This window comes from Spermophilus citellus, assembly GCF_964194105.1.
Source record: "Spermophilus citellus genome assembly, chromosome: 10".
In the NCBI taxonomy this organism is placed as follows: Eukaryota; Metazoa; Chordata; class Mammalia; order Rodentia; family Sciuridae; genus Spermophilus; species Spermophilus citellus.
Window position 1 is genome coordinate 123,798,909 of NC_138197.1, and position 25,046 is coordinate 123,823,954.

The 25,046-nt window shown below is 49.8% G+C and overlaps 1 protein-coding gene across 6 annotated transcripts in view; it reads right to left on the reverse strand.

Moving 5' to 3' along the window:
- Window positions 1-25,046, reverse strand: part of LARGE1 (LARGE xylosyl- and glucuronyltransferase 1) — a 490,254-nt gene that overhangs the window by 21,896 nt on the left and 443,312 nt on the right. For all 6 annotated transcript variants that reach the window (XM_081309721.1, XM_081309722.1, XM_081309720.1 and 3 more), the window contains 2 exons: window positions 11,483-11,646; window positions 3,115-3,393 (listed from right to left, as the gene is read on the reverse strand). In XM_081309721.1, coding sequence (XP_081165847.1) covers window positions 3,115-3,393; window positions 11,483-11,646 — 443 coding nt within the window. The remainder of the gene's footprint in view (window positions 1-3,114; window positions 3,394-11,482; window positions 11,647-25,046) is intronic.

Sequence of the window (25,046 nt, forward strand, 5' to 3'; positions counted from 1 at the left end):
TGCTGAAATATTAGCTGGTTGCTAGGCAACTGCTCAGAGAGCTACGATGCTAAACTTTTTTTGGAAACCAGGGAGGACCTCAAGAAGGGTGACATGAGCAAGTGTCTGGGGGTGCAGCCAGAGGGCTGCTGGTTAGCCTGCTCTGTATTGTGGGGTTTGAGAGTGATCTGGCTCCTTCTGCGCAGGCTGTGTAGACAGAAGTCCACGGTTTCCTCTCACAATAAGACTAAGCTTTCTGGGGCCTTGGTTTGGTGACCACTGCATAGAGAAGTGTCAGAGTACAGGCGATGGAAACCAAGCTTCCGGCACTTGGTCAGGCTCAGTTCATTGTAACCGTCATTTTTATTAGTCATATCTTCACAGAATCTGGGTCTAGCATTTTGTCAGATATTGGTGCTGAAGAAGTCAGTCAATTAGGGGATCTGCTGGCCCCGCTGAGCTCCATAGCTAACAGCATCCCTAACCTCATCCCAAACCAGTGATACAATTCTGCTGTTGTCGGGATATATCTACAGATAATATATGGATCAGACATAAATCCTTCCCAAATACTAGAAAAAATTCTTACCAAGTCAATGACCAGTCAATATAGTGGCCTTCAAAGGAAATGGACAATAGATGCTTATTTAGGGCTTCTGATAGAATCATGTCCCTTACTGTTTTCTTAAATTCAGTGCCTAAGGAATAACCAAGTCAGAGGTCACAGACTGGGGGGGGGGGGCAGGTTCACTGCAGCCTGGGGACATGTATGGTCTAGCTTAGCAGCATTAAAAACTTATTTTTAGTAAGTTGCTGATATTAAAAGTCTTATGTAGAAATGCAGATTCCCAGGTCCTCTTCAGGACTGCCTAACTTCAGTCCTGGTCCCCTGGAGCAGGAATTACATATGGCAGTGGAGAGACTCTGGTCTCCCTATTAGGTTGTGCTCAGTATTCTTGGGCAAGGTCTGCTTACACAATAATTGAATCTAGGAGCAATTTGCAGTATTTCAAACCCCCTGAGGGGAACCACAGGCACCTGGGATAAGGTGGCCGAACTGCAACCTCCAGTGATTCTGCATTAAGCAAAAATGTTAATTAAAAGGCAATATTAATTACCTCAAATTGAATAAGATGTTGATCATCAGTTAGGGTCTCAGATCAGTAAAGCACAAGGGGCCAACATTCATGTCTGCTCTTGTATACTTGTTTTCAAACATGATGCCCATGAGGCAAAGTCATAAGATAGCTCTTGGAGAGTCAAGATCATAGTGTTGATGGAATGGGGCCTGTTCCCTTTCAACTCATCCAAGTGAAGGCTTCCAGGTGCTTCTTAAGAATAGAAAGTGGCGATGGGCAGGGTCCAGTCCTAAAAGCCTCTCTTTGATGGGTCCAGGTCGGGGGTGGGGAATGTTGGTGGTATTGGGCCACACTCTTCTCCCACCTATCTGTTCCTTCCATCTCTGAAATCTGGAGATTTCAGAAGCTGCAGGAACAGAGGTGACCACATGGGGGCACCCTCAACCCACACACTGGGATTCAGAGCCCCAGAAGGAGCCTGAGCTGGGGAAAAACTCCATTTCTTAAGAGCTTGATACAGTCAGGAGTCCTGGTTCACAGAGCTCTGTGCTCCAGCACCTGCCTGCCTGCAAGATGTCCGGGTGCTGCCCACTCTGCTATTATCAGAGAGCCCGAGAGGGGCTCCTCCCTGCTCACAAGAGGGGCTGATGCTATGAAACCCCAACATGACCCTGGAAATGAACCCAATCCAGTGGCTGGACACAGGATGTCTTCCTTGCTCTGGAGAGAGAAGGGCAGGGAGGCTTCTGATATGAAACCCGTGCTTTGGCTGAAGCACAAAAGGTTTAAAGAATGTTGGAGATCTTTTAAGAGAGAGGCACAGAGATAGGAAGGGGTTGGGAGGGACAGGGAAAGAGAGACAGAGATGGATGGAAGAGGGCAGGCCAGAGAAAAAAGAGAGAAAGAAATCACATCCTGCCAAATCACATTGTTTTGGACAGTCAGAAACCCCAGAGCAGCAACATGGCCTTCAAACCTGGAATCCGACAGACCCTGGTTCAAATCCTGACACAACCCTTGGACTTGAGCAGGGGATTTGGCCTCTCTGAGCCTCACTGCTACCCCTGGAAAATGGGGGAGGTATGCATGCTTTTGGATCCAACAGGATAAGAAATGCAAACCACCTCATGGTACCTGGGAGCCAGGCAAGCACTGCCCTGGTAGTGGAGGTAACGCATACTGAAGAATGACAGTAGGGAGAGGTGGATTCTTTAAAAGTGTGGTTGGTGCATCTGTACCTAGGGAACAGAACCTTGGGCTATATGAATTCTAGTGCCTTTCAGTTCATGCTGTTTGTTATTCTGTAATAAATGCCACTCCCCACACAGCCAAGCAGCTCTCCGTCACGGCTTTCTCCAGCGGCTAGACGTTTGTCCTTCTAGATGGGGACAGTTAGAAAAGGACATTGGAGATCCAGAAATGGCCTCGAGGTGATTAGGCACATGGGTCCAGAGTCAGGGGCTAGGTTCTGACCCCAGCTGCCCCTTCGCTCCTGTGTCACCTTGGGCCAGTGGCTTAGTCTTGTTCTACCTGAGGCAGGGTTTGCGGCAGGGTGGGGGGTGGGGGGGTGAGATCTGACTTGTCAGGCACTCAGAACAGCTTCTGGCACCCGGCAAGCACTTCAATAGATGTTAGGCATCATTATCACTTAGATTTGTTTTAAAGAATAGGCAGTGATCTTTTTAGAACGGTTACGTGAAGGCTGTCTGATCCAAAATTGGAAGAGGGACAGTGTGTTTTCATAGATGCTATAGAAAGAGCATTAGATGGGAGACAGGATGCTTCCTAGACCCAACTGACACTTCATTATGCAAACTCGGGCTCCAGGCTGTTCCCCGGGACAACCGCCTCCTGGATCTCCCACACCTGGCAGGCAGGCGTTCTACCTCTAGGTGACCAGGCAGGCCGTTCCCCATTCTTGACCTCAGCTGCCCCATCTATGAAAGCACATGACTAGAGCAGGATCCTAAGGGGCTTCTGTTCCGGCCCCGCACGACCCTACAAGCCTTCCAGCTCCAGGAGCAGCGTGGGCAGTGCCGGCCCAGCAGGTCCTTACCTGAGGTACTCATAGAGCCCGTACATGGGCAGGAAGTCGATGTCCGACAGGAACGTGTAGGGGGTGCTGATGTGCTTCATGGCCACGTTGCGCAGGAGGTTCACAGGGTAGAACTGGCCCTCCTTGTACACAATGTGGTAGCCCACGTTGTGGCGGCTCATGAGCACCTCGGAGCCCTGGGCATAGCGGAGGAACTGCTGGGCCTCAGCATCCGACAGGTAGAGGGCCAGACTGATGGGTCCCTCCCAGTGCTTGCAGATGGCCTCCAGCATCTGGAGCCTGGAAGAGAAAGGGAGGCGGGGTGTGAGGACCTGGCCTGTCCCTGAATCATCTGCCAGGTCTCCTGTGGGCCTCTACCTCCATCCACCCGCGGGCAGTCCATCAGCTGCAAATCTGAACTGGTCTCGGAATATTACCCACTCAGTTCTCTTACCCATAAATAGACATAAAAACATCTGCCATGCTGGTTCTCGTCTTCTGCTTCCCACTGAACACAGGATAGCAAAAGTCACCTTGCTCATAAGCCTCAGGCTCCTCTTTTCAATGGTGCGATGGTTTTGGATGCGCTTGCCCCCAAACCTTCAGTGTTTCCAGTGTGGTAGTGTTCAGGTGTGGAACCTCCCAGAGGCGGGGGCCTAGTGGGAGGTGGCTAGGTCACTGGGGGTGGGCCCTGGGAACGAATTAATGTACTTTTCATGGATCCTTGGCAAGTTCCCATGAAAGTGTTTTAGAAGAACAGTTATCCTGAGCCCTGGATCCTCTGTCTTTAGTCTCACCATGGGAGGGCTCACTCTTCTGCACAGAGCCATTTCCTTCCTGCTACTTGGCCATCTTGTGATATAGTCAAAGGAACCCTCACCAGAGGCTGACAAGATGAGGCCTCCCCATCTTGGATTTGATTTGTAGCCTCTAAAACTGTGAGTTAAGTAATCCTCTTCTTTATAACTACCCAGCCTCAGCTATTTTGTTATAGCAACAGAAAACAGACTAATGCAAAGGTGTGGGCTGTGACTATACTAAACTATCCAAAGATCCTCATCCAGCCCAAACTCTTATACCTCTCCTCTCTCAGTCCAGATGGAAAATGGCTCTACTGATCTAAAGCAGTGAACGGCCACAGAAGATTTAGACTAACGGAGGACACTGACTGACAAGGAGCACCAAAACCAACAAGGAGAACATGAGAAACGACTAGAGTTATGGATGCGTTCCTACACACCAGGCGCCTTCCAGAATTCTCCCAGCGTCGTAGAGCACAGCTATTCTCCCGGTTTCCTAATAATGGACCTGAGGCTCCAGCTCAGATTCTTGGGCCTATCAACCAGAGATGTGTAGACAGGGACCTTGATGGGGCTTGGAGTGACTGAGAAATAATAACCCTGGGTGTCTGGCAAAGGGAACAGAAGGACGTGTGAATGTTGGGGTCCCAAGGGCACCTGGGGTCATGTCTTCACGTTCAGGGCGCTTATTGCCTGGAGGCCAAGTTCACAAGGCTACCAGAAAGCACTGAGCCAAGGAAGTGGGGAGGACAGAGGCCAGAGGAAGAAACAAAAGGTGCTTCTCACAGGAGTGTTCTGGGGATGGGTTTGAAAAGAAATCTATGAGGATTTTTCTTCTGCTTTCTTTTTCTTTTTCTTTATCCCCTCAAAGGCATCAGAAATGCCTGGTACACAAAATCTATGGTTTAAAGAGACAGCAAAAGCCTATTTTAATTTCCCCCTCTTTCCAGAAAGAGGTTACATGACCAGAAGTCTTCTGGTCAGGATGCCTGTCCACTTTATTCAGATGATTACCAAGAAAGAGATTCTTTGCATTTCCACGCTTCCAAACCAAAGAAAACGGGCACACCTATCTCCTGTCAATGGCTTTCTCTCTGGACTTCCAGAGTTTTCTCTCAGTAACTCTGGTATTGCCTAGATTTGCCCCTTTTCCAATATGGAAGACTGAGACACTCACCAGACTAAAATGCCCTCCATTTGTCACCCTTGATCACATCCACTAACCAAACCACCTTGTAAAGGTAGCATTCTGCAGATGCCTCAGCTCGCTGACCCTGGCCTTGAGCCTCCACTGTCGGGCCCTGTTCTCGCCTGGGCTTGAGGGTCTGGGATTTTGAATGATCTCCCCGTGCCTCAGCTTCATCTGTGTACAATGGTGGACTCCATACTTCCAGGGAGATCTATTTGCACAAATCTTTTGTGAGCAGGAGAGTAAAAGGGCAAGAACCATTTCTCGCATGCAGACTGTTGGTGTGTGTCGGGGGAAGGAGGTCATTGGGCTGAGCAGGGGAGAGGGCGGCTTTGCTCTGGATTCTTCTACTCACTGGGGTTTTGACTCTGTTTTCTAAGCAGGCAGCAAGCCTACCTGGCACAGCCCGTCGGCCAAGCTCTGCTGAGAGCACAGGAGAATGCAGGAAGCTACTGAAGGTTCTCAGGAGAACGTGCTGTTCATGAAAGATTAAGTTGAGCTTTATGGGAAATGGTGTCAGGTGCGTCCCGTGGAACCTCAGCCAGGAGTGTATGTGCAGACGACACAACCCACATGTCTTCCAAGCCGCCAGCCCTCTCCAACATTTTCTCCCTAAGAATCAAACTTCTGCCAGGATGGGGACAACAGAGACAACCTCAGGTTCCCAACAAGGACAACATGGAAACTGTGACAACCACAGATCTATCCGTCCCCCTTACTTCCTACTTGCCAGGTGCCACCCACATTGTGGCTCTTATCATATCTGATGGCCGTAGGAACTCTACAGAATTGAGACTCTGATCCCTGTTTTGCAGGCGAGGAGGTAAAGCGATTCTTTCAAGTCATGCAGCTGTCAGGTGCAGGAGCTGGGTGGAGGTCTTCCTGACCTCCAAGCCCAGGTCATCAGCTGGTAAGAATGGGTGTTAGGGTGAGGACAATGCCCCCCAAATCTCTTCCCTTCACTGCCTGTTTTCCCCCAGAAGAGGGCCCTCCTCCCTTGATGTCAACTTCTATCTATTCCTTCCTCCTCCTCGGTCGGTCCCTCTTGGGGGCGGCCTCCAAGACCCACCACTGGCTGCTCCTTGAGGGCTGTTTCTCTCCACATCTGTCTGGGAGGGGCGCCCCTGCAGCTCTTGCGGTGTGGAGCTTGGTGCCCATCTTTCTCCGGTCCCCTCGACAGGAAGACAGAGTGCCCGGCACAGCGAGGGCTGAACCAGTGCAGATTTCAAGAGACAGAGATCAATTCTAAAACCACAGAACTGTCCATTTGGAAAGGAGCTTTGAGATTTTTTTTCTTTTTTTGCCCGGACCATTTTCATGATGAAAGAGGAAAGAGGTAAGTTTCACAGAGGGGGTGCGACTTGCTCAAGAGAATAGGAGGAGCTGATGAATCAGCCAACTCCAGAATCCAGAGGGGTGGACTCACCCAGCTCCTTTCCACTCCCCACAGAGCCCGCCGCTGCTTCCTGCTGGGGAGGGGGAGGCAAAGTCTCTGGTGTCTGGCGGGTCTACTCTGGGGAGCCCCACTAAGATGGAAAGCTGAACATACACAGTCTTTAGCTTACTAAGGAGCAGGCATGGAGAAACCCAATGGCCAGAGGTGGCTGGGACTCCAGAGCATCTGTGGGCCTCCCTGGCTTCTGTTGCAATGGGACACGCTCACCCTACCAGCTGGCCCACGCCCCTCAGGTACACTGCAGCAAGAGACGCTGCCTGGGACACGATCATAGCTTGCAACTGTGGGTTCTGGGGTCGGACAGTCCTGGATTTGACCCCTGTGCTGGGTCAGTACACATGGGCAAGAGCTCTGAGCTTGGAGCTTCAGTTCTATCAATGTTCATGGGACAGAATAGCTTACAAAATAGCTATAAATCATTCTTCTCTATTCACATCCTTTTGGAAGACTCTCCCACACTGACCCTGGCCTGGCCCCACCTCGCTTGCTTCAGTCTGTGGGACATTAGCAAACATTACATTAACAGAGGTTTTAAAATGTGCCGGTACAGCAGGGATTGGTCCTTTGGAAACCTTGTGACTACCACCATGCGAACAAGCCCCCACCACCTTGCTAGATGACATCCAGGTATCCCCACGGACCTGGCTAATAGCCAGACAATGGTGCAGAAGAGTTACCCAGGTTGACAGGAGATGCCTGAATGGGTCCAGCTAAGCACAGGCCAAGCCGCCCAGCCACGGAATCCTGAGTTGACTAGGGTGGTCATTTTAAGCTCCTAGGGCAGGATGGCTTGTTAAGCAGCAAAGGGTAACTGATGCCATATCTAAGTGGAGTTGACCCCTAAATGAGATGCAGCTAGACATATAGCAGGTGCTCAGCATAGGACAGCCATAATTTCCCTTGTGGTTCCATCTTTGCCTTTCAAACAGGCATTCACCCGACAAATATTTATCATCTCCAATGTGCCTAGATGCTAGACAGACAAGGTTCCTGGATGTCTGGGTCTTGTGTTCCAGGGAGGAGACAATAAGCAAACCAAACTCAGTTCAATCCAGATGGAACTAAGAGAGTAGAGAAACAACAGGACAGACAGTAGCTGTGTGGGCTGGCCTAGGAAGGCCCTCTCCAGGTGACATTTGAGATCTAGAGCCATGTGTGTCTATTGGTGTCTAACTCAAACTTCTATGTAGGAATCCTAACCCCACGGTGATGGCATTAGGAGGTCGGACCTTTGGGAAAGCTAGGTTCCTAATGCCCTTATACAGAGGCCCCACAGAGCACCCTTCTCCTCATACCACTTGAGAATAGAGTTGGAGGCTCAGCCATCCATCAGCCAGAACATGGGCCCTCCCCAGACTCCGAGTCTGCCAGCACCTTATCCTTGGACTTGCCAGCCTCCAGAGCTGTGAGAAATGTGCTTCTGGAATTTTTTTTATTTTAAATAGTAGGCAGGATGGCCCAAGACCCCTACATAAAGAGCAGGAGCAGCTTGTGAATATCTGGGGTGAGCTGCCCAGAACAACCTGCAGCAAAAGTGAGTCCAGCTCAGTCAAGAAAGAAGCAGGGCCAGTGTGGACGGAATGTGTGTGGGAGAGGAGCAGGCGTCTGGCTGGGCCTCGAAGGCCACGTGGGCAGTGGGCTTGCTGTTCTAAATACAGGGGGGATCACCGGGGACTTCAGGGCTGGGACCAGATTTAAATGCTTCAAAGAGCACGCTGACCATCACAGGGAGAAGTACTTTTCACTCTCAGAAAAGGGCTGGGGCTTCCCAACACTGGTCTGATTAGTGGTTCATTTAAAAAGGCTGAACCCAAGAACTTGTATTTCTGGTCTCTCTTATTTTTGCAAAAAGCAGAGAGGACATTCACCAGTCAGACGATGCCTTCAATGGTGGTTAGTTCTTCAACAACTGTGACAACGGGACACCAGAGAACGAGTGTCTCCCCCGGCCAGGTGTCAGAGGAGAGATGCCCTCCCCATGGAGTGACTGACAGAGATGCCAGCACCACGGCATGGTCAGCGACACTCATCCTCTCTGAGTGGAAATCTGCAGGGAGACGGCGTGGGGGCGGCCTGTCGACTCCCCTAATTTATTGTGGCATTCACGTAGGGCTACTTCTGACTCAAAGGTTTACAAACACACCCGAAGTGTTTCCCAAATTAAAAATCAATCCAACAGGCACCAGTCAGCGTGCTGTATCATAATTGGATGTGCAGCACAGAAGGCTGGGGAATTTCTCCCACTGCACTGCCGTGTGCTCTTAGAATTTCTGAGCATGTCCTGCTCAGTGTCTGTCAGGGGGACCTACAATTCCTTGGGTTCTCTGAGGTCCTGCCTGGATGGCAGTACTTGTCACTGTGCATTGGGGGTAGCAGGCATCTGCTATGCTTGGCATGTGTGTGCTTTGGGAAGGGAGGCCCCTGTGGCCAGCGCTTGCTGCAGACAGACAGGGGACCAGAGGTTTCTTTGAATGAATACAAGAAAGGTCCTGCCAGGATCACCGCTGGCCCAGGCTGGGGTGGGAGGTGCTTCCCTTTGCACTGGAAGGAGACGCTTGGTTTTCCTGATATTCGTCTACTGATAGTAAGTGTGTAAAAAGGATGAGTCTGGGTTGTTAACTGAACACATTTTCCTTCTACTGATGTGTGAATCCCAAACAGCAAAGTGTATAGCCAACAATGAGGTAAAGACACAGGATGAAATGTCAACTACTTACTGGACATTTTACATCCTCTTATTTTAGAGCATCCAGATAACAATCCCTGAGCTCGACAGTATCACCGTCACTTCGAAGATAAAGTGAGATTCAAAAAGGCAAGTACCTGGCGCAAGCACACACAGCTGGGAAGAGGCACAGCTGGACTCTGAGTCCAGGTCTTTCTTGTTTTCTTTCCCTCCCTCTCCTACCTGCCTCCACAGGAGGCTCATGTGCATGCCATCTCTACCTGATGCTAAATACGCACCAAGGGCTGTCAGACTCTCTCATTTAATCCCAACCAGGACCCCGGGAGGTGAGTATTTTCAACCCTGTCTTATAGGAGAAGACAGAGACCCAAAGACACTAAGTCAGGATTGTCAGCTGAGGACAGAAGGAGCAGGCGGAGTGTGAACCAGAGCTCCTCGTCCCAAGGTCTAGTGCCTTTCTACCCAGCACTGAGATTGGTCACAAGTTCTGTGGTCACTGTGGAATGTACGTTGGGGCTAAGTGCTGGGTTTGCATTCTCATTTGATCTTCACAAGGACCTTAGAGATGATGGTAATGAAGATATTATTACCATTCCCAGATTACCAAGGAGGAAACTGAGGTTTAGATGAAGTGACTTTGTCCAAAGGTCAAACTCAAAAGGTGGCAAAAGAACCCTCAGTGTCTGATGCTAAGGGATCACGTGATTGATTGCATGAATTTCTTCAATAACTTCTTACTGTACTTTGAATAAAAACCAAATATTTTACGAACATCCAGTGTTCCATGATCTTATCCCATGACACCTTCCTCCCAATCCCCTGAAACTTCCCTTGATCTTCTGCCAGGTTTTTGAATATGCAGAATCCCTTCCCTCCACGGGGGCTTTGCACTTGCTCAGTTGTCTGCCTGGAAGGCTCTTCTCTCAGCAATGCATGTGCTGAGTCTCTCCAGGTCTCTATAGCAATGTCCCCTCCTCAGAGAGATGCCCCCTAACCATATTGCCTAAAGAAGGTCCCCCAACATGCCATTGGTGTTATCTGTCCCTGTTCCTGCAAAGCACATATTACAATTATAATTTTATTTAATTGTTATTGCTACTTATGCCTCTTGCCTTGCTGTATACCACAAGCTTAAAGCAAACAACGCCAAGGACTCCACCTCCACAAAGATTCTTAAGTAATGGGTCTGCCATGGCCCCTGGATGTGAATTTGCTATAAAAGCTCCCACATGGTTCAGTTTGTCCAAGGCCAAGATTGAGAAATGTCGCATCAGACTGCACATTATATAAGGGCCAGGCTCAGTACTGTTGGCAATGCTGGACGAAGGTTTGTTGCATCCATTCACATACATAGAAAAGGAACAGCAAATACCTCCCTGGGGCTCCAGACTGCACATCCCCTCCCCCACTTTTTTCATTTTTTAAAATTTTAATTTGTTTTTTTATGACAGCACAATGCATTTCAATTCATAGTACACATACAGAGCACAATTTTCACGTCTCTGGTTGTACACAAAGTAGAGTCACACCATTCCTGTCTTCATGCACGTACTTAGGGTAATGATGTCCATCTCATTCCACCGTCTTTCCAACCCCCATGCCCCTCCCCTCCCCCTTCCCTTTTCCCTCTGCCCTATCTAGAGTTTATCTAACCCTCCCATGCCCACCCCTCCCCCCATTATGAATCAGCAGCCTTAAATCAGAGAAAACATTTGGCATTTGGTTTATTGGGATTGGAAAACTTCACTCAGCATTATCTTCTCCAATTCCATCCATTTACCTGCAAATGCCACGATTTTCTTCTCTTTTAATGCTGAATAATATTCCATTGTATATACACCACATTTTTTTTTATCCATTCATCTACTGAAGGGCATCTAGGTTGGTTCCACAGTTTAGCTATTGTGAATTGTGCTGCTATAAACAATGATGTGACTGTGTCCCTGAGGTATGCTGATTTTAAGTCCTTTGGGTATAGACCAAGGAGTGGGATAGCTGGGTCAAATGGTGGTTCCATTCTCAGCTTTCCAAGGGTTCTCCATACTGCTTCCCATATTGGCTACACCAATTTGCAGTCCCACCAGCAATGAATTTGAGTAGGGCTTCACCTCCAAAGAATCAGCCCTCCCCATGACCCACAGCCAACAGCAGCGGCAGGAAAAAGAAGGTCCTCATTTGCAACGTGGGGGAGGGGCTGAGACACCAGCCTGGCCCTATCTTATCCTAAGCTTGTGAGGCCATCTCCCGCTTGGCCATACCTGTCCATGGAGAGCTGGGCAACCAGGGTGACGTCGGTGCCATCTGCAGCTGGCTCGTACTCGTAGTGCAGGAAGTACAGGTGGGTGCGGTGCACGGTGAAGCGCTCTCGCCGGAACTCATAGCACAGGTCGTCCTCATCGAGCTCCGACAGCTGCTTCTGGAGCTGCAAGGCAGGAGGGCACAGGGCTTGGGGACGAGGATAAATGCTCCAAGGGGCGAGGGAGCTGCCCTCTCAGAGTTTATCACATATTGGGGCCTTGTTGGTGGTTTGGCAGATGCAGGAAGAATCTCCATCTTCATTTCCCCAGAGATTGAATCTAATTTCAAAAAGGTAATCACGAGGACAAAAGCCTCACCATCTGAGGGCTGAGCCCCACTTGGCTAGGAGCAATGGTCATGCTCACCGACTGCCACTCATTCCCTGTAAACTAGGTGACCCGGAAGAACAACCAAAAATGATAACAGGGAGAAAGTCCAAAGAGGAGAAAAACCCAGACAGGAGGACCTCCATGTGACCTGATGCTTTTCTTCCCCTAGGGCTACAGATTTCAATCTTTGGGCCAAATATTGTAAAACAAACCAAACAAATATATAAATAAAACTCTTATTTCCTTTAATTTTACCTATGTTTAAACAACCTCAAAACAACCACTTTTTTTTCTCTTCTCTCTTTTTTCCCTAACTCTAAGAAATTCTCACTTCAATAATCTGTTGCAGAAGTCTTCAGCTCTACTTCCTCCTACCTGGACTGGTGGAGACAGCAGGCTGGCCCGTTACCTGGATGCTCATGAGATATGCAAATACTGATATGCAGATACAGCTGTCCAGGCCACACCCTCTCACTACACCCCACAGCAACCAATAACCACAGGATGAGGGAACCTGGGTTACAGATGAACAACTGGAATTAAAAAAAAAAAAAAAACAAAAAAAACACCCCAAAACACAACAAAACTGGGTACAAAGCTCATCCTCAGTGATAGAAACGGGATCTGCAGATGTGGAGTGTGGACAGAGTGGCCTTGGAAGAGCAAGGGAGCTTTAAGGGTGATGGAAATGACCCACATCCCAACTGGCATGATGGTTACCAGGGTGCACACATTTGGGGATACTTGCCTAGAGGCAGACTAAGAACAGTGGGGCCTGTTGCATGCAGTTTGTATTTCAGTATAATTGACTTCTATAAAACAATAATTTGCCAACATTCACACAATTGGTTCCTATGTTTCTTCTGTTACATCCGCCTTCTCCATCACTTGATAACATTCAGTTGAATATAGACTGAAGTTTATGTGTCTAGAGTTACCAATCTGGCTGAAAGGAGTAGAAGGAATAATGTTTTTCCAAGGAGATGCTTTTATTTTTTTAAATTTCAAAACCACCATACATTAACTTGCTTCTGTATGGCTTTCTATCAGTTAAGACCACAGCCTTGTTAGATCACGCTATGATGTCATTTCTTAAGAGTCGTGCTGTGGTGGATGATTCTATTAATTGCTCTAATTCTTCATTCCTTTCCCCACGGTATCCTACCCTTTGCAGTGGGGCTTATGACAGAGGCTGGGTCTATCTCCCCAACCACTGAATGTGGACTGGACCTGTGATGGGCTTTTGCTAAAAGAATGCCAGGGATCAATGTCATTCCCATTCTGAGGTGAGCCTTCAAGAGAAAATGCATGTAATTCTTGCACTTCTATCACAGCCAAGAGAAAAGGTCTAGACTAGCCTGCCCCAACAGGACCGACAGCTGCCCCAGTCATGTGATGGGTCCTGTCAAGATCAACAATTCTGCTCCAACAAACATTTCTTGGGTCATTGATGTTTTATGGGGTTTGAAGAAGAGAAAACTAATAATGTAAATTAGCATTGTGGGGGGGGGCCCTTTTACATTGCAGGGTCTGCACCACCTATCTAAGGACAGTTGCTCTCCTGAGTCTTTCAAGGGTAAATGCTCATAGCCTCTACAGATGGCTCTGTACAACCTAAATGTAGTCCCATATTTCCAGATGCTCCTTGGGGAATCTGTTGAGATCTAGTGTCTATGGGATGTTATAGGCTACCTTTAAAATTTTTCCAATGAAAAAGACTGCAATCAGGGATATTATCCAACTTTTCAAGTCAACTTGATGGTCTTGCCCATTTGAAGATTCCCCTATGCCAACTTTTTTTTTTTTCTTTTTTGGTTCAAGGGATTGAACCCAGGGGCACTGAGCAACTGAGCCCTTTTTAAACTACTTTATTTAGAGACAGGGTCTCACTGAGTGGATGGGGACCTCACTAAGTTGCTAGCACTGGCTTTCCTAATCTTCCTGTCTCAGCCTCCTGAGCCACTGGGATTACAGGCGTGTGACCAGGAGCTGGAAGTCTCAGTGCAGCTAAGATCCTATGAGCCGGCTCACCCCTTATCAAAGTCCTACATATCAATGTAGGACTAAATCCCGATTTCCTGGGGGACACTCACACAAAGCTTTCTCTGCCTGTCACCCCCACATATTCAGTAGTCCCATCAAGGATCTTCCCTCTGATTCCAAACCTGCCTTTCCCTCCACATCTCTGACTTTCTTCCATGTCATGTTCTTCCCCCGCTGCTGGCCCTCCTTCACCCCACCCTACTCTTCTACACCTAGGGACCTTCTATTTACCTTTCAAAATTTAGCACAGACAATGTAATATACTGTCTCTCTGAGACCTTGGCTGGCTGTGCCCGGTTCCATGATCCTTCTTTTTTGTGCTCCAAGAACAACTGCCCCATGGCTCCATGAAAGCATTTGTCAACTGGAACTGCAATTATTTGAGGGCAACTACCTTGGTGACACGATGACACTTCACTCTTGGAAGTGCTCCATACCCATGTGTCGCATGCATGAAAAGTATCTGCAGACAAGAAGACTGGGATCATGGGGAAGACCCATCCCTCCAGTTTCCTCCCTTGTCCTCTAATTATGTGCACAGAAGGTGACCAATAAGTCCATTCCTAAATCCACTCTTTGCCTGCTATTTGCAGTTCAAGGGTCTGTGATGGCTGAAAAGATTTTGGAGAGCAGACCAACAGGCACCAAGCTCTGCTTGGGGAATCTGAGAGTGTGCCTACTCATTCCCTTTGGTGGCCACCAGTGGCACACCAAAGATGCCTTGATGGTGGGGAAGGCCGTTTCAGATTCCCAAGGTCACTCGGGGAGGTCAAAGCTGGTCTTCGCCCCTCCACCACCTGGCTCCTTTCCAGGAAAGATGCTCACCAGGCCTCGGACGGAGATGCCTCTCCTGCCTGGACCACTGCAGGAGGTGGGTGGGCTATTAACCTCACCCAGCTTTGATTTCCTTAACTGTAAAAGGGGGACGGCGATGGTACCAGGGGATGGTGAGAGATGCGGTGTACAAAAACCCCAGTGTTTGGGTAAAAGGAGTGACTCATCAGACATCACCTGCTATCACAGTTATTAGGACACTAGTAGGAGAGGAGAAACCTGGGCCTGAGGACACCTGAAGAAGACTGTATGTCAAGGGACTGGGGGATGCAGAGCTGGCTGAGTGGGGTGACACTCTGATTCATGAAGAGCAGGCAGTGTGGCCAAGCCCGTCTCCTTGAGGAACTCAACTGTGACTAGAAACCATTATGTCACCTCCCAGGAGGAAACTTAACCCACTGATGTCCTCTCCCTCACCCAAGCTGCAAAAGAGAAAAGACCACCATTCCCATTCAGAAACCAGACATCTGCGAAGCTCTTTTTGCAAGAGAGGGGCTCATTGTCTTCTTCCCTTGGTTTTGTTTTGTATTTTGAATGTGTTCACAAAGGTACACACACGGCTTCCAGACCCACGAGCAGAAGAGAGGGAGAGTGTGGGCCGTGTGCCTGGAAGGGCAGGCAGGCAGGTGTCTGTGGAGAGAGGGGCTCTCCCTGACCTGGGGATTATCCTCACTGTGGGAAAGAACACTAATGACCAGGGCATGAAAAATGCATGTGTGTACGGGGCTTTCTCCTTCCCTTTACACACACACACACACACACACACACACACGTGCATACACGTACACACACATTCCTTTCATCGGGGGGAAAGACACCCTAAGGTCAGTGGGTTGCAGAGCCATTTTCTAGAGAGCAGTTGTGCAGTGGTGGGCTCAGGTAAGGGCTGAACCTGACTCATCTCTGAATGCCCTGAGCCTGGAACCTCTGGAGCACCAGGTGAGGTCAGCAAGCCTCCATGGGATGCTCAGCCCCTCCCTGCATGGTAACATGGGGTAGTGGTCAAGGAAAGAGCTTCCAGATCTACCATGGCCAGCTTGCCATGGCAGGAAGTGTCACCAGTGTCCTGCGGGATAAGTGGCCTCTGTCTGTGAACTCTGCAGCACCACTAATGTGATTCACTGGAATCTACCTCCCAAGCTCACCTGGTGCTTAACAGGTGGGGTCTAGGAACCACACCAGGTACTGTGGGAAGCTGCCAGACACAGCTGTCTGCAAGACTGCAGGTCCAGCAGATGTCATCCTGGGCTTTGGTATAATATTTATCACTACTGTGACTGTCACCTATATTCAGCTGTTATAAACAGAACACCTACTATGTGCTAGGTACAGTGCCAAAATTCTCTGTTGCATTGCTTCATTAGTTTAACCCTTCAGCACACATTTCTTACACAAAAGAGAAAATGGAGACTCAGTCTTTGGATTTCAAACCATGGACATTTCACAGCACAATTACTTCTTCCCTGGACAGATGTGAAGGTCAGAGAGGCTGAAGGTACAGTGTTCTGTAAAGAAGGCAGGCCATAAAAATGTATATGCATTACGGTCCTCAAACAGACAAATGCAAACTAGCAGAAAACGCTAGAAAATAGATCAAAGGGAACATTATAAGATTAACAAAGATTTTTCTCTGAGTGATGGGTTCAAAGATAAATTTTATTGCTCCTTTATACTTTTCTGTAGTTAACTGATTCCCTGCAATTTGCTCAAACGAGTTAATGCATGTGAAAGTGCTTTGTAAACTGTAAAGTGCTATGCAAACCTGAGCAATGTGCTCTATGATTACATTATGTGCCTTTTCAGATTCTAATACAGGCTTTTTTATTGCTGATGTTATCTCAAGAGGAAGACTCTAGCAGCTTAAAATCAGCCTCTCTTTCACCCAGGGATGGGGTAGTGTCTCTGGAGAGACTGAGTGGCAGGGACTGCTTTCCTTCAGAGGGTCTGAATGCTACCCTACTCTGCTCTTCAGCCACAGGAGGAACACAGGGCTCCTGGCAAGCAAGTCACAGAAACTAAAGACAGATTTCTCCTGAGATCAAATGCATTTACTAAATTGCTTCTCTGGGCAGCCAGCTGAGGCACAGGGAGATTTAGACTCAAGGGAAATCGGCCCTTTAAGCGGTTTGCATTTATTTTCTTCCATCCCTAAGGACAGTGGCCTAGATTGACCTTTGAGCTGCTGGAAATGATGGGTAGACATGCCGGAGGGTGTAGAGGGGTGGAAGTCTGTCCCAGTTCCTGGCCTAACGAACTTCTGTTCACAGCTGGGCAAAGCAAAAGACTTAGATTATGGGCATAAAACTGGAAACTGAGCCCCGATCTCACTGACACTCATTTTCTCTGAGACCTTGAGAAAGTCCAAACAAAGAGTTTGGGATTCAAAAATACCTCTGAAAGACCAGGGAATGTGCACCCAGCCTGGCAGGGACTCTCATTTCATCCAACCAGCTCCCCAGGTTAGGAGAGTGATAGGAAGACACCCATCCTCTGAAAGGCTGGGCCACTTGTTCCAGGTTTCATGATGAGTGAGCAGAGCAGCTGAGATTCAGACCTGGTGAATCTGTTCAGAGCTCTTGCAGTCACCAAACCACTACGAGGACTCCTCAAGCAGGGCTGAAGAGGACTCAGTACCTGCATTCCTCAAGGTAGCAGAGGCACGGTGCTCACCAATATCCACCTTCTCTCTTCCTGGGCACCCAGCGAGGCTGCATTTCCAAGTTCCTTACAGTCTAGGGTAACCCTGTGGCTGATGTCCATGGAACTTGGGCTGGCCTGGGTTAGCACGGGCCCCACTTCTGAGCCTCACTGAGGTACAGTGCTCACTTTGTTTTCTGGGCTGACAGCCAGAGAAAGAGAATCCAGAAGAAGTATCTAGGACTTCATAGAGGGCAGAGCCACAAGGTGGAAGGAGTCTGGGTCTGAGCCTGGAGAAGAGTCCCCTGTTGATCAGGAGCACCCATTTGGACTTGCTGCGAGCTGACTTCTAGCAAGCGAAGTCCTCTGACAGCTGCTTGTGGACTTTGACAGGCACTGCACTCTCATCGGGAAGCAATGGCCTCAGACTACAAGGGTCCAAATGAAGTCTAGGAGGTCACTTGTTTGGTTTCTTCTTGAGACTTCTTTTCCCTCTGGGTCTTAGAGAAATCGAGAGAAACACTGGGGAATCAATTAACACTCGAGAGAGTTCCTCTACCTTCAATGTGACTTTCACCTTTTGGTGGCCTTCATCTCCACTGTTTGATTTGTCCCTCCCGATACCTGTTTGAGACAGGCAGGGCTGGCCTCACTCTCCATGGCAGAAAGACGAGGAAACAGGGCACAGGGATCCCCTCCTCGGTTCCTGACACCTGACTAGGCATTCCCTGTGGTCTCCACAAAGCAGTTCAGTTTTATTGAATCACACCGATGGGGAGGGAGGGAAGGACCATGGTCATTTGCTTTGTGTGTTAATCAACAAGTTCCAGGAACCCAAAGGATTTTTTTTTAATCAAGAAAACACCATGAGCCCCCTTCATTCTTTCATGGGACGGGGAGGCTGCACCCAGGGCTCTTCAGTGAAGGCTCAGACAGGGTCGGCCGAGGCACGGTGTCCTCTGTCCCAGGTATTCATACATCACACACGCTATGCCTCTGCTAGGAATGGGAAACGAGCCCGTATCTGTACCTCCATTGATCCTGTGGTTTAGAAGGAGAGGCAGAGGGGTCAGCAATGGTGACAGTGCCATCTAAAATGAACACAGCTTGGTTTGGGGAGGGGTTTGTGCCACGTTGACCTAAGCTCCTGTCTTTCCTGATTTAGTCCTCTTAAGTCAATCAGGCGGGAATCACTGCCACTTGCATTTGCAGATGAGCACAGGGAGTTTGAGTGGATGGCCTCCAGTCCCCCAGCTGGCACTCCTGAGATGTTGTGTGTGGCAACCTTATGCTGAACTGCCTCTGACCTAAGGCATAAATAAAAGGGGAAGGGGGTGTCACTCAGGGGAGGGGGAGTCTGACAAAAGGAAAAAGGGAGAGTGAGCAACTCTGCTGAGCACCTGGCCAGTGTACAGAGATGGCCACCAGGGATGGGCAAGAGGGCCAGGGGCAGGCTGGAGCTGGACAGGAGCCAGGCAGTGGGCCACTGGGGACAGCCTGTGGTTTCAGTTTCGGCCCAGGGAGGTTCTTGGCCCTGGGGCTCCTCTTCCCTTCCCTCCCTGGGCTCGGAGGCAACACTATCATTCTTTAGGCTCTGGAGCTTCTGAGGGTCACTGGCAAGCAGCCCTGGGCAGCCTGTCGCAGGGCTCTGGGCACTGTCCAGCCTGGGCCCTGCTGCCCACTGCTGATTGAAGAGCCAGTGACATACGGCTGCACGTGAGAGCAGGAATGCATTCCGGTTTTCCTCCAGGGCTCCTCGGGGACACAGCTGTTTCTACACAGCCATCTGTTCCTGGCGGTGCAGCGCTGGATGACGACATGGAGTGTTTATAGAATCTGTTCTTATGTGTCTTATTTTTAACTTCTAATTGAGCCTTGGTGATACTGTTGTCTTTCCCCTTAGTGGGCTCAGGATGGGGGACACGGTGCATAGGAGGCCAGCCCGCCACCTTCTCAGCAGGACCTCAGAGTGGTGGTCAGGGAGGTCCCCCAAACTTTCCTCCAACTCTCCTGACAATGACCACCTAGGTCTTGGAGCACACTGGCCACTCTAATCCCTTCAGCTCTCTTAAAACAGCCTGGGAAGGCTTACTTACCGGACATTTTACAGGTGAGAAAATTGAGACTTACAAAATGCTAGAATATGCCCCAAATTAGAGATCTCGCTCAGGGCTGGATTTCCTGATTCCAAACATGGGGGGATCATCCTGGCATACCACAAAGGCTTCAAGAAAATACCTTGTTACAGTTTATTCATTCAACAAAAAATTTTTTTTTTTTTGATCAGGAACCAGGTGCCAGGAGATCTTCAATAGGCACAAAGATAAACTGATGGATAATCAACAAAATTAATGTCATGAATATTTTGATTGGTGGTAAGGGCTATAAAGTAAACGAAAGGAAGGGGCCCTGAGGGATAGGACATGCTGTAGGGGTGGTTACTGCGATAATATGGACACCATAACCAATACCTGCAGGATTAATTAAAGAGGAAGAAAAACTAAGTAAAACCATTGGGCGAACCAGGAATCACCAGCCGTTATTATTATGCAACTTCCAAATATGTAGCTACCTGTACCTGTGAAGCACAGTCCTGGTCTTGTGCCTTTAGATTAGGCAGAACTGGTCTCCAATGCTGGCCCCATCCTTTAAGGGCTGTGTGACTTGAGCAAGTAACTCATCTCCTCCTGGGGCTCTGTGCAGTGGGACCCAGGAAGCCTCCCTCCCACTGTGATGAAGATGCTGATTGTATGTCCCTTCCTCTTCCTCTGCAGGAAATCTCCCATTCCCAAAGGCTAAAAGGCTAGAAGAAAGCAGGAAAAGGTCTGGGAACAGCCCAGAGCTGTCATAGCACCAGGGAGACTTGAGTGACTAATACCCAGCACGGGGATGCCCATGGGGCTTCTGAACTGAGCCAGGGCGAGGCGATGAGCACAGATGACCTGGAGTGTGGCTCTTGGGGGGCTCCAGCCTGGGCCAGGGCCACAGAGTGCAGTCCTCAACTAGTGATGTCTGCTGTGGTCGAGGAGTAGAATGCTGTTAGCCGACTTGACTACAATTCTATGCAAATTCCAAATTTTCCAAACTGGTACCCAGTCTTTTGGTTTCTGCACTTGTTGGATGTCAGATATGTTTCATAATTTAACTTTTAACATAAAACAGATCATTCCTTTACCATTAGTCTTTCTGAATTAAAACCCTCTGTGTGTCTGATCCTTTTTGTGGATGCCATGGGGAGGATGAAGAAGGAAGTGAGCCCGCAGAGGGCTGTTCCTGGAGACAATAAACTGAAAGTGACAGCTGTCAGAAAGGAATCTGCAGAACAAGCAGCAAGTGGTCCCTGGCCATTTCCTGCCAGCATAAATAGCATCCTCCCTCCTCTGGCCAACCGTTGGCTCCTCTGGCTTTACCCATTGTAACCCTGGTCATCAAAAATGACCACCTAAGCTTCATGTCATTACTCAGGGAAGGGCCCAGACTTGAACACGACTCCCACCCAGATGTGTTAAAACCTGTCCATCTTAATGGGTGTGACTCAGCAAGGTCAGCTTCCCTTATCTGGAAACTTCCTTGGGTGGTGCAAAGGCTCCTTGGTGACATAGCATCACCTTACAAATAGAGGCTTATGGGATCTGCGTGTTTCAGAATCACAAGCCTACAGAACTCTGTCCACCAGTGCCAGGATGGGCCATCAGGGACAAGAGTGGGTGTCCCCGTTTGTTACTGCTCCAGAAGACAGGCCTCAGGTTAACGAGTCTCTTAGACTCAGGGGACAAGTCAACACCAGGTAGGGTGGGGTTTAGTGTCCGGGTCTCATGAGCTGCAGCAGAGTTGGCTCGGGAGGAGGCGTGCTCCCTGTGCGCAGGAGGATTCCAGCAGAGCCCAGGTACGAGCTGGGTAGGATGCTATGGATGGAATATTGAATGGGGAAGGGATGCAGAAGATCCACGGCTACCCAGCTGTGTTCTGTGGAGTCCCAGGGTTTCTTGATTGCTTGAAGGATGGGACCGCTGAGGGTCAGGGAGAGAAATGCCAAGGCATGGAATCCAATCTCCCTCCCCTCTTCAGTCAACTCACCGTCACGGATGCACCCCGAGTGCCTACCGCCTTACATAAGCCAACTCACCGGTTCCAGGAAGAGACACCCAGACCAGTGGTGGACAGGAGTGGTTGGGTCCTACCAGCCACTCCTGGTCATTCTCCACCACTGGTGGAGGCAGTTTGCTTCTAAGCCGTACTGTCCTAGAAGACGCAGCAGCCCAATCAGAGGCTCTGCCATGGGCTCTGCTCCTCACATCTCAGCTTCTCATTGAGGAGGCAGTCCCTGGATTACGTCCTCCTTAGTGGATGATTTCACAGAGATAACCCATGAGACACCATGACAAAGACATCACTGTGCCCACTTATCAGGTGGTAAACCTGAGGCTCAGAGCATATGTTTGCGTTCTCTGAGGTCATCTGTCTATGGCACAGGGGAGCACGTCACCAGGACGCTCACGCCTGACTGTTGTCCCCATCACCTCCCCACCGAAGGAACAACAATGATCTTGTGACACCCTTCACGGTCCTCACATCGTCTTCACTGGGATCTGAGCCCCTTGAGCGTCCTTAAATGCGCCACGCTTACGTTCACCTCTGGTCTCCGCTGCACATACTGCCCCTCCTCCCACAGCCCACCCTCCAGAGGCCTCATGCCACACGCTCATCCTCCAAATCTGGCCTCCTCCAGGAAGAGGAGGTGCACCCTGGTGCACCTCTCTCTCCTGTCAGTGAAATGCCTTCTCACGCACTCTCAGAGCGCAGCCACCATGCTGGCCCTTGTCCCCTCGCATGGCCACCCCTTGCCTGTGTGCACTGCTCAGCTGGACTTCAGTCTGCAAGGCTTCCCACCCGAGGTTGGGGCCGGTTTGAATGAGCATCTGCGGAGCGGATGAATGAATCCAGAGACCTGGACACTCTGCCATGGGGTCTTGCTTCCATCTGGAACCCGAAGTCGGGTGAAGAGCTCTCTGCCTTTGTCTCTTCCAGCCTCACCACCATCTGCGCTCTAATGCCCTCTTCCCAGAGTCGGGCGCATCCGGCTTTGAGCCCCATCCAAGATCGTCCTCCTTCCCTGTGTTTGCAGACAGCGCTCAACATGCTGCGGAGCCCCGACCGGCCTGGGGCTCCGGGAGCGCAGTGTCTCCAGACCTCCCCTTGCCCAGAGTCGATTTAGCCAGTGGAGACATCTGCCTGGACCTGGGCGCAGGGGCCCACAGTCTTTGATTTATGAGCACCTGCTCCCTGGGCTTAGAACCCATCTGCTACCTCCTCTCGCCTCTGCCGCCCAAGGGCAGACCCCGCTGTCATCTCAGCCCCTGGGCTGGGGCGAGGCCTCGGTGTGGCGCGGTTTTCCTGCCTCAGTCTTGTTCCTTTCATTCTGTTCTCTGCACTGATGTTTCTCCAGTGTAAATCCACCCTGCCTAAAACCTGGTCACCGACCTCACTGCCCACAGGAGAGAGCCACACTGAGCCCCATGCTCCCCAACAGGCCTGGGCTCCTGGACACAGCTGACGTGTTCTTTCTCTGGTTCTTTACTCCTTTATCTGCTCTTTCCTTCACCCAGGACTTCTTTTTAAAATTTGCTCACTGTGTTCATTCAATAGATATTTCTTATACACTTAGTTCTACCCTAGGGGAGGGGACCTGAAAGGAGAACAGTACAGTTCCCCATGTAGGAGGCTGGTATATTGGTTTTATTTAGGGAAAAAAACCTAGGAAACAAATACATGAACCAGAACACTGCTGACAGAAGTGTGTGCTATGATGCAAAGAAAATAAGGTAGGTGACACCAAGTGACTGACAGGGTGACTTTAGGAGGGTCAGGAAGTTTCTGCTGATGCACACTGGGATACGTGAGCAACCAGGGGCAGTGGGACCGGCAGTACGTGGCCCGGCCTGAGCCTGGCTGCCGACAGCTGGCCGTCACTCATGTGTAGGAGTCAAGGGGGACATGCTAGGATGACATCCATGGTGAGCACTTAGGGAAGGCTGCACTGCAGTCCAAGGCCCTCCTCAGGCCTGGACAGACTCTCCTCTCAGCTTCTCTAAGGGGTGTGAAATGGCACCTTACACACAGGGGCAGGTCCGTTTCCAAGGTCAAGCCCAGTGCCCTGCATGGTGCCGGGAGGGTGACGGGCATCCACACAGGCTTAGGGGCAAATAAAGGCTGTCACAGATTCCAGGAAAGACCAGGTTCGCCTTCACCCTGGTGATCCACCCCGGGGAAGGAGATAGCAGGAAAAGCTGGGGCTTCTGCTTCCCAGGACGCAGCAGCATGCTCCAGGAAGCCACCGACGTGGGTGATGGGCGAGGGCTTCCTTCTGCCAGGCTTTTACCTCGGCCTCCACCACGGAGCGGGGAAACGGTAAGAGAAGTGTCTTCATTCAGCATTCAGAGAAGTGTCAAGAGGACACTCAAATATTGATGACGATGACCGAGACCAATGTGAGCAGAGAACTGGCAGAAAGCCCAAGGAACCCAGTGTGGGTCAAAGCTCCGAGTGCTTCTCTGAACCTCTCAGTGCTTAAGCACTTAATGGCTTTCCCTCCGCCATCAGGAGGCGGCTTCTAGGGTGAAGAAAAGAAGGGCCAGGGCTGGCTGTGACCTCACCATGACTTGGAGGCTAAGGGCAAGGGCAGCACGGTGACCAGTGCCGATAAAAAGCCAGGTGAGACAGGCCCCTGCACCTTCTAGTCACCCTCCCCAACCACTGGAAGCTGAAAGAACTCTCAGAGCATCCAAAACAACCATAGAAACGATGACAATCATGGTGAAAAATCAGAATTCTCCTTCTTTACTCTAGTTTACAAATCCTTCCAGCATGGCCCTGCCCGCCTGATCCTCTTCTTCCCTCCAAGTCCCTGGCACACTGGCCATCCTTCTGCTCCTCACGCCTGCCCTGCCTCAGGGCCTTTGCATCACTACTTCTTCCACCTGCAGAGCACTTCCTTGGCTCCGCCATGGCTAGCTCTTTCTTGTCATTCAGATTTCAGATGAAACACCACCTCCTCATAGAAACTTTCCCTGGACCCCCAACCAACACAGCTGCCCAGCTCCTCACTAGCCTATAGCTAGGTAGCACCCACCACTAGCCGTCAATTTTTCCTGATGGTTTGTTATTAATCTTCTCTTCCACTAGGATTTGAGTTACACGGGAGCAGGGACCACTGTCCCTCTCCACCTATGAACACTCAGTGCTTAGATCAATGATGACTGTGGACTGAGTGAACCAATCACTTCTGGGTCTGATGCTAAGGTCAAGAAGAGCCGGGAGCAGGTATTTACTGAGCATCTAACATGGCAGCCTGAGCTAGCTGTTCACGCGCAGTTTCTTGATGTTTTTTTGCACCGGAAATTGAACTCAGGGGCCCTCAACCATTGAGCTACATCCCCAGCCCTTTTTGTATTTTATTTAGTGACAGAGTCTCACTGAGTTGCTTAGCGCCTCACTAAGTTGCAGGATGACTTCGAAGTGCTGATCCTCCTGCCTAGGCCTCCCAAGCTGCTGGGATTTCCATCTGACAGTTGAAGAAACTGAGGCACAGAGAAGTCACACAGGTGTTTGAGGTCACACAGGTGCTAATTGGAAGGGGCCAGAAATAAATACAGGTCTGCTAGGTGCTGCTTCCCCATATCCT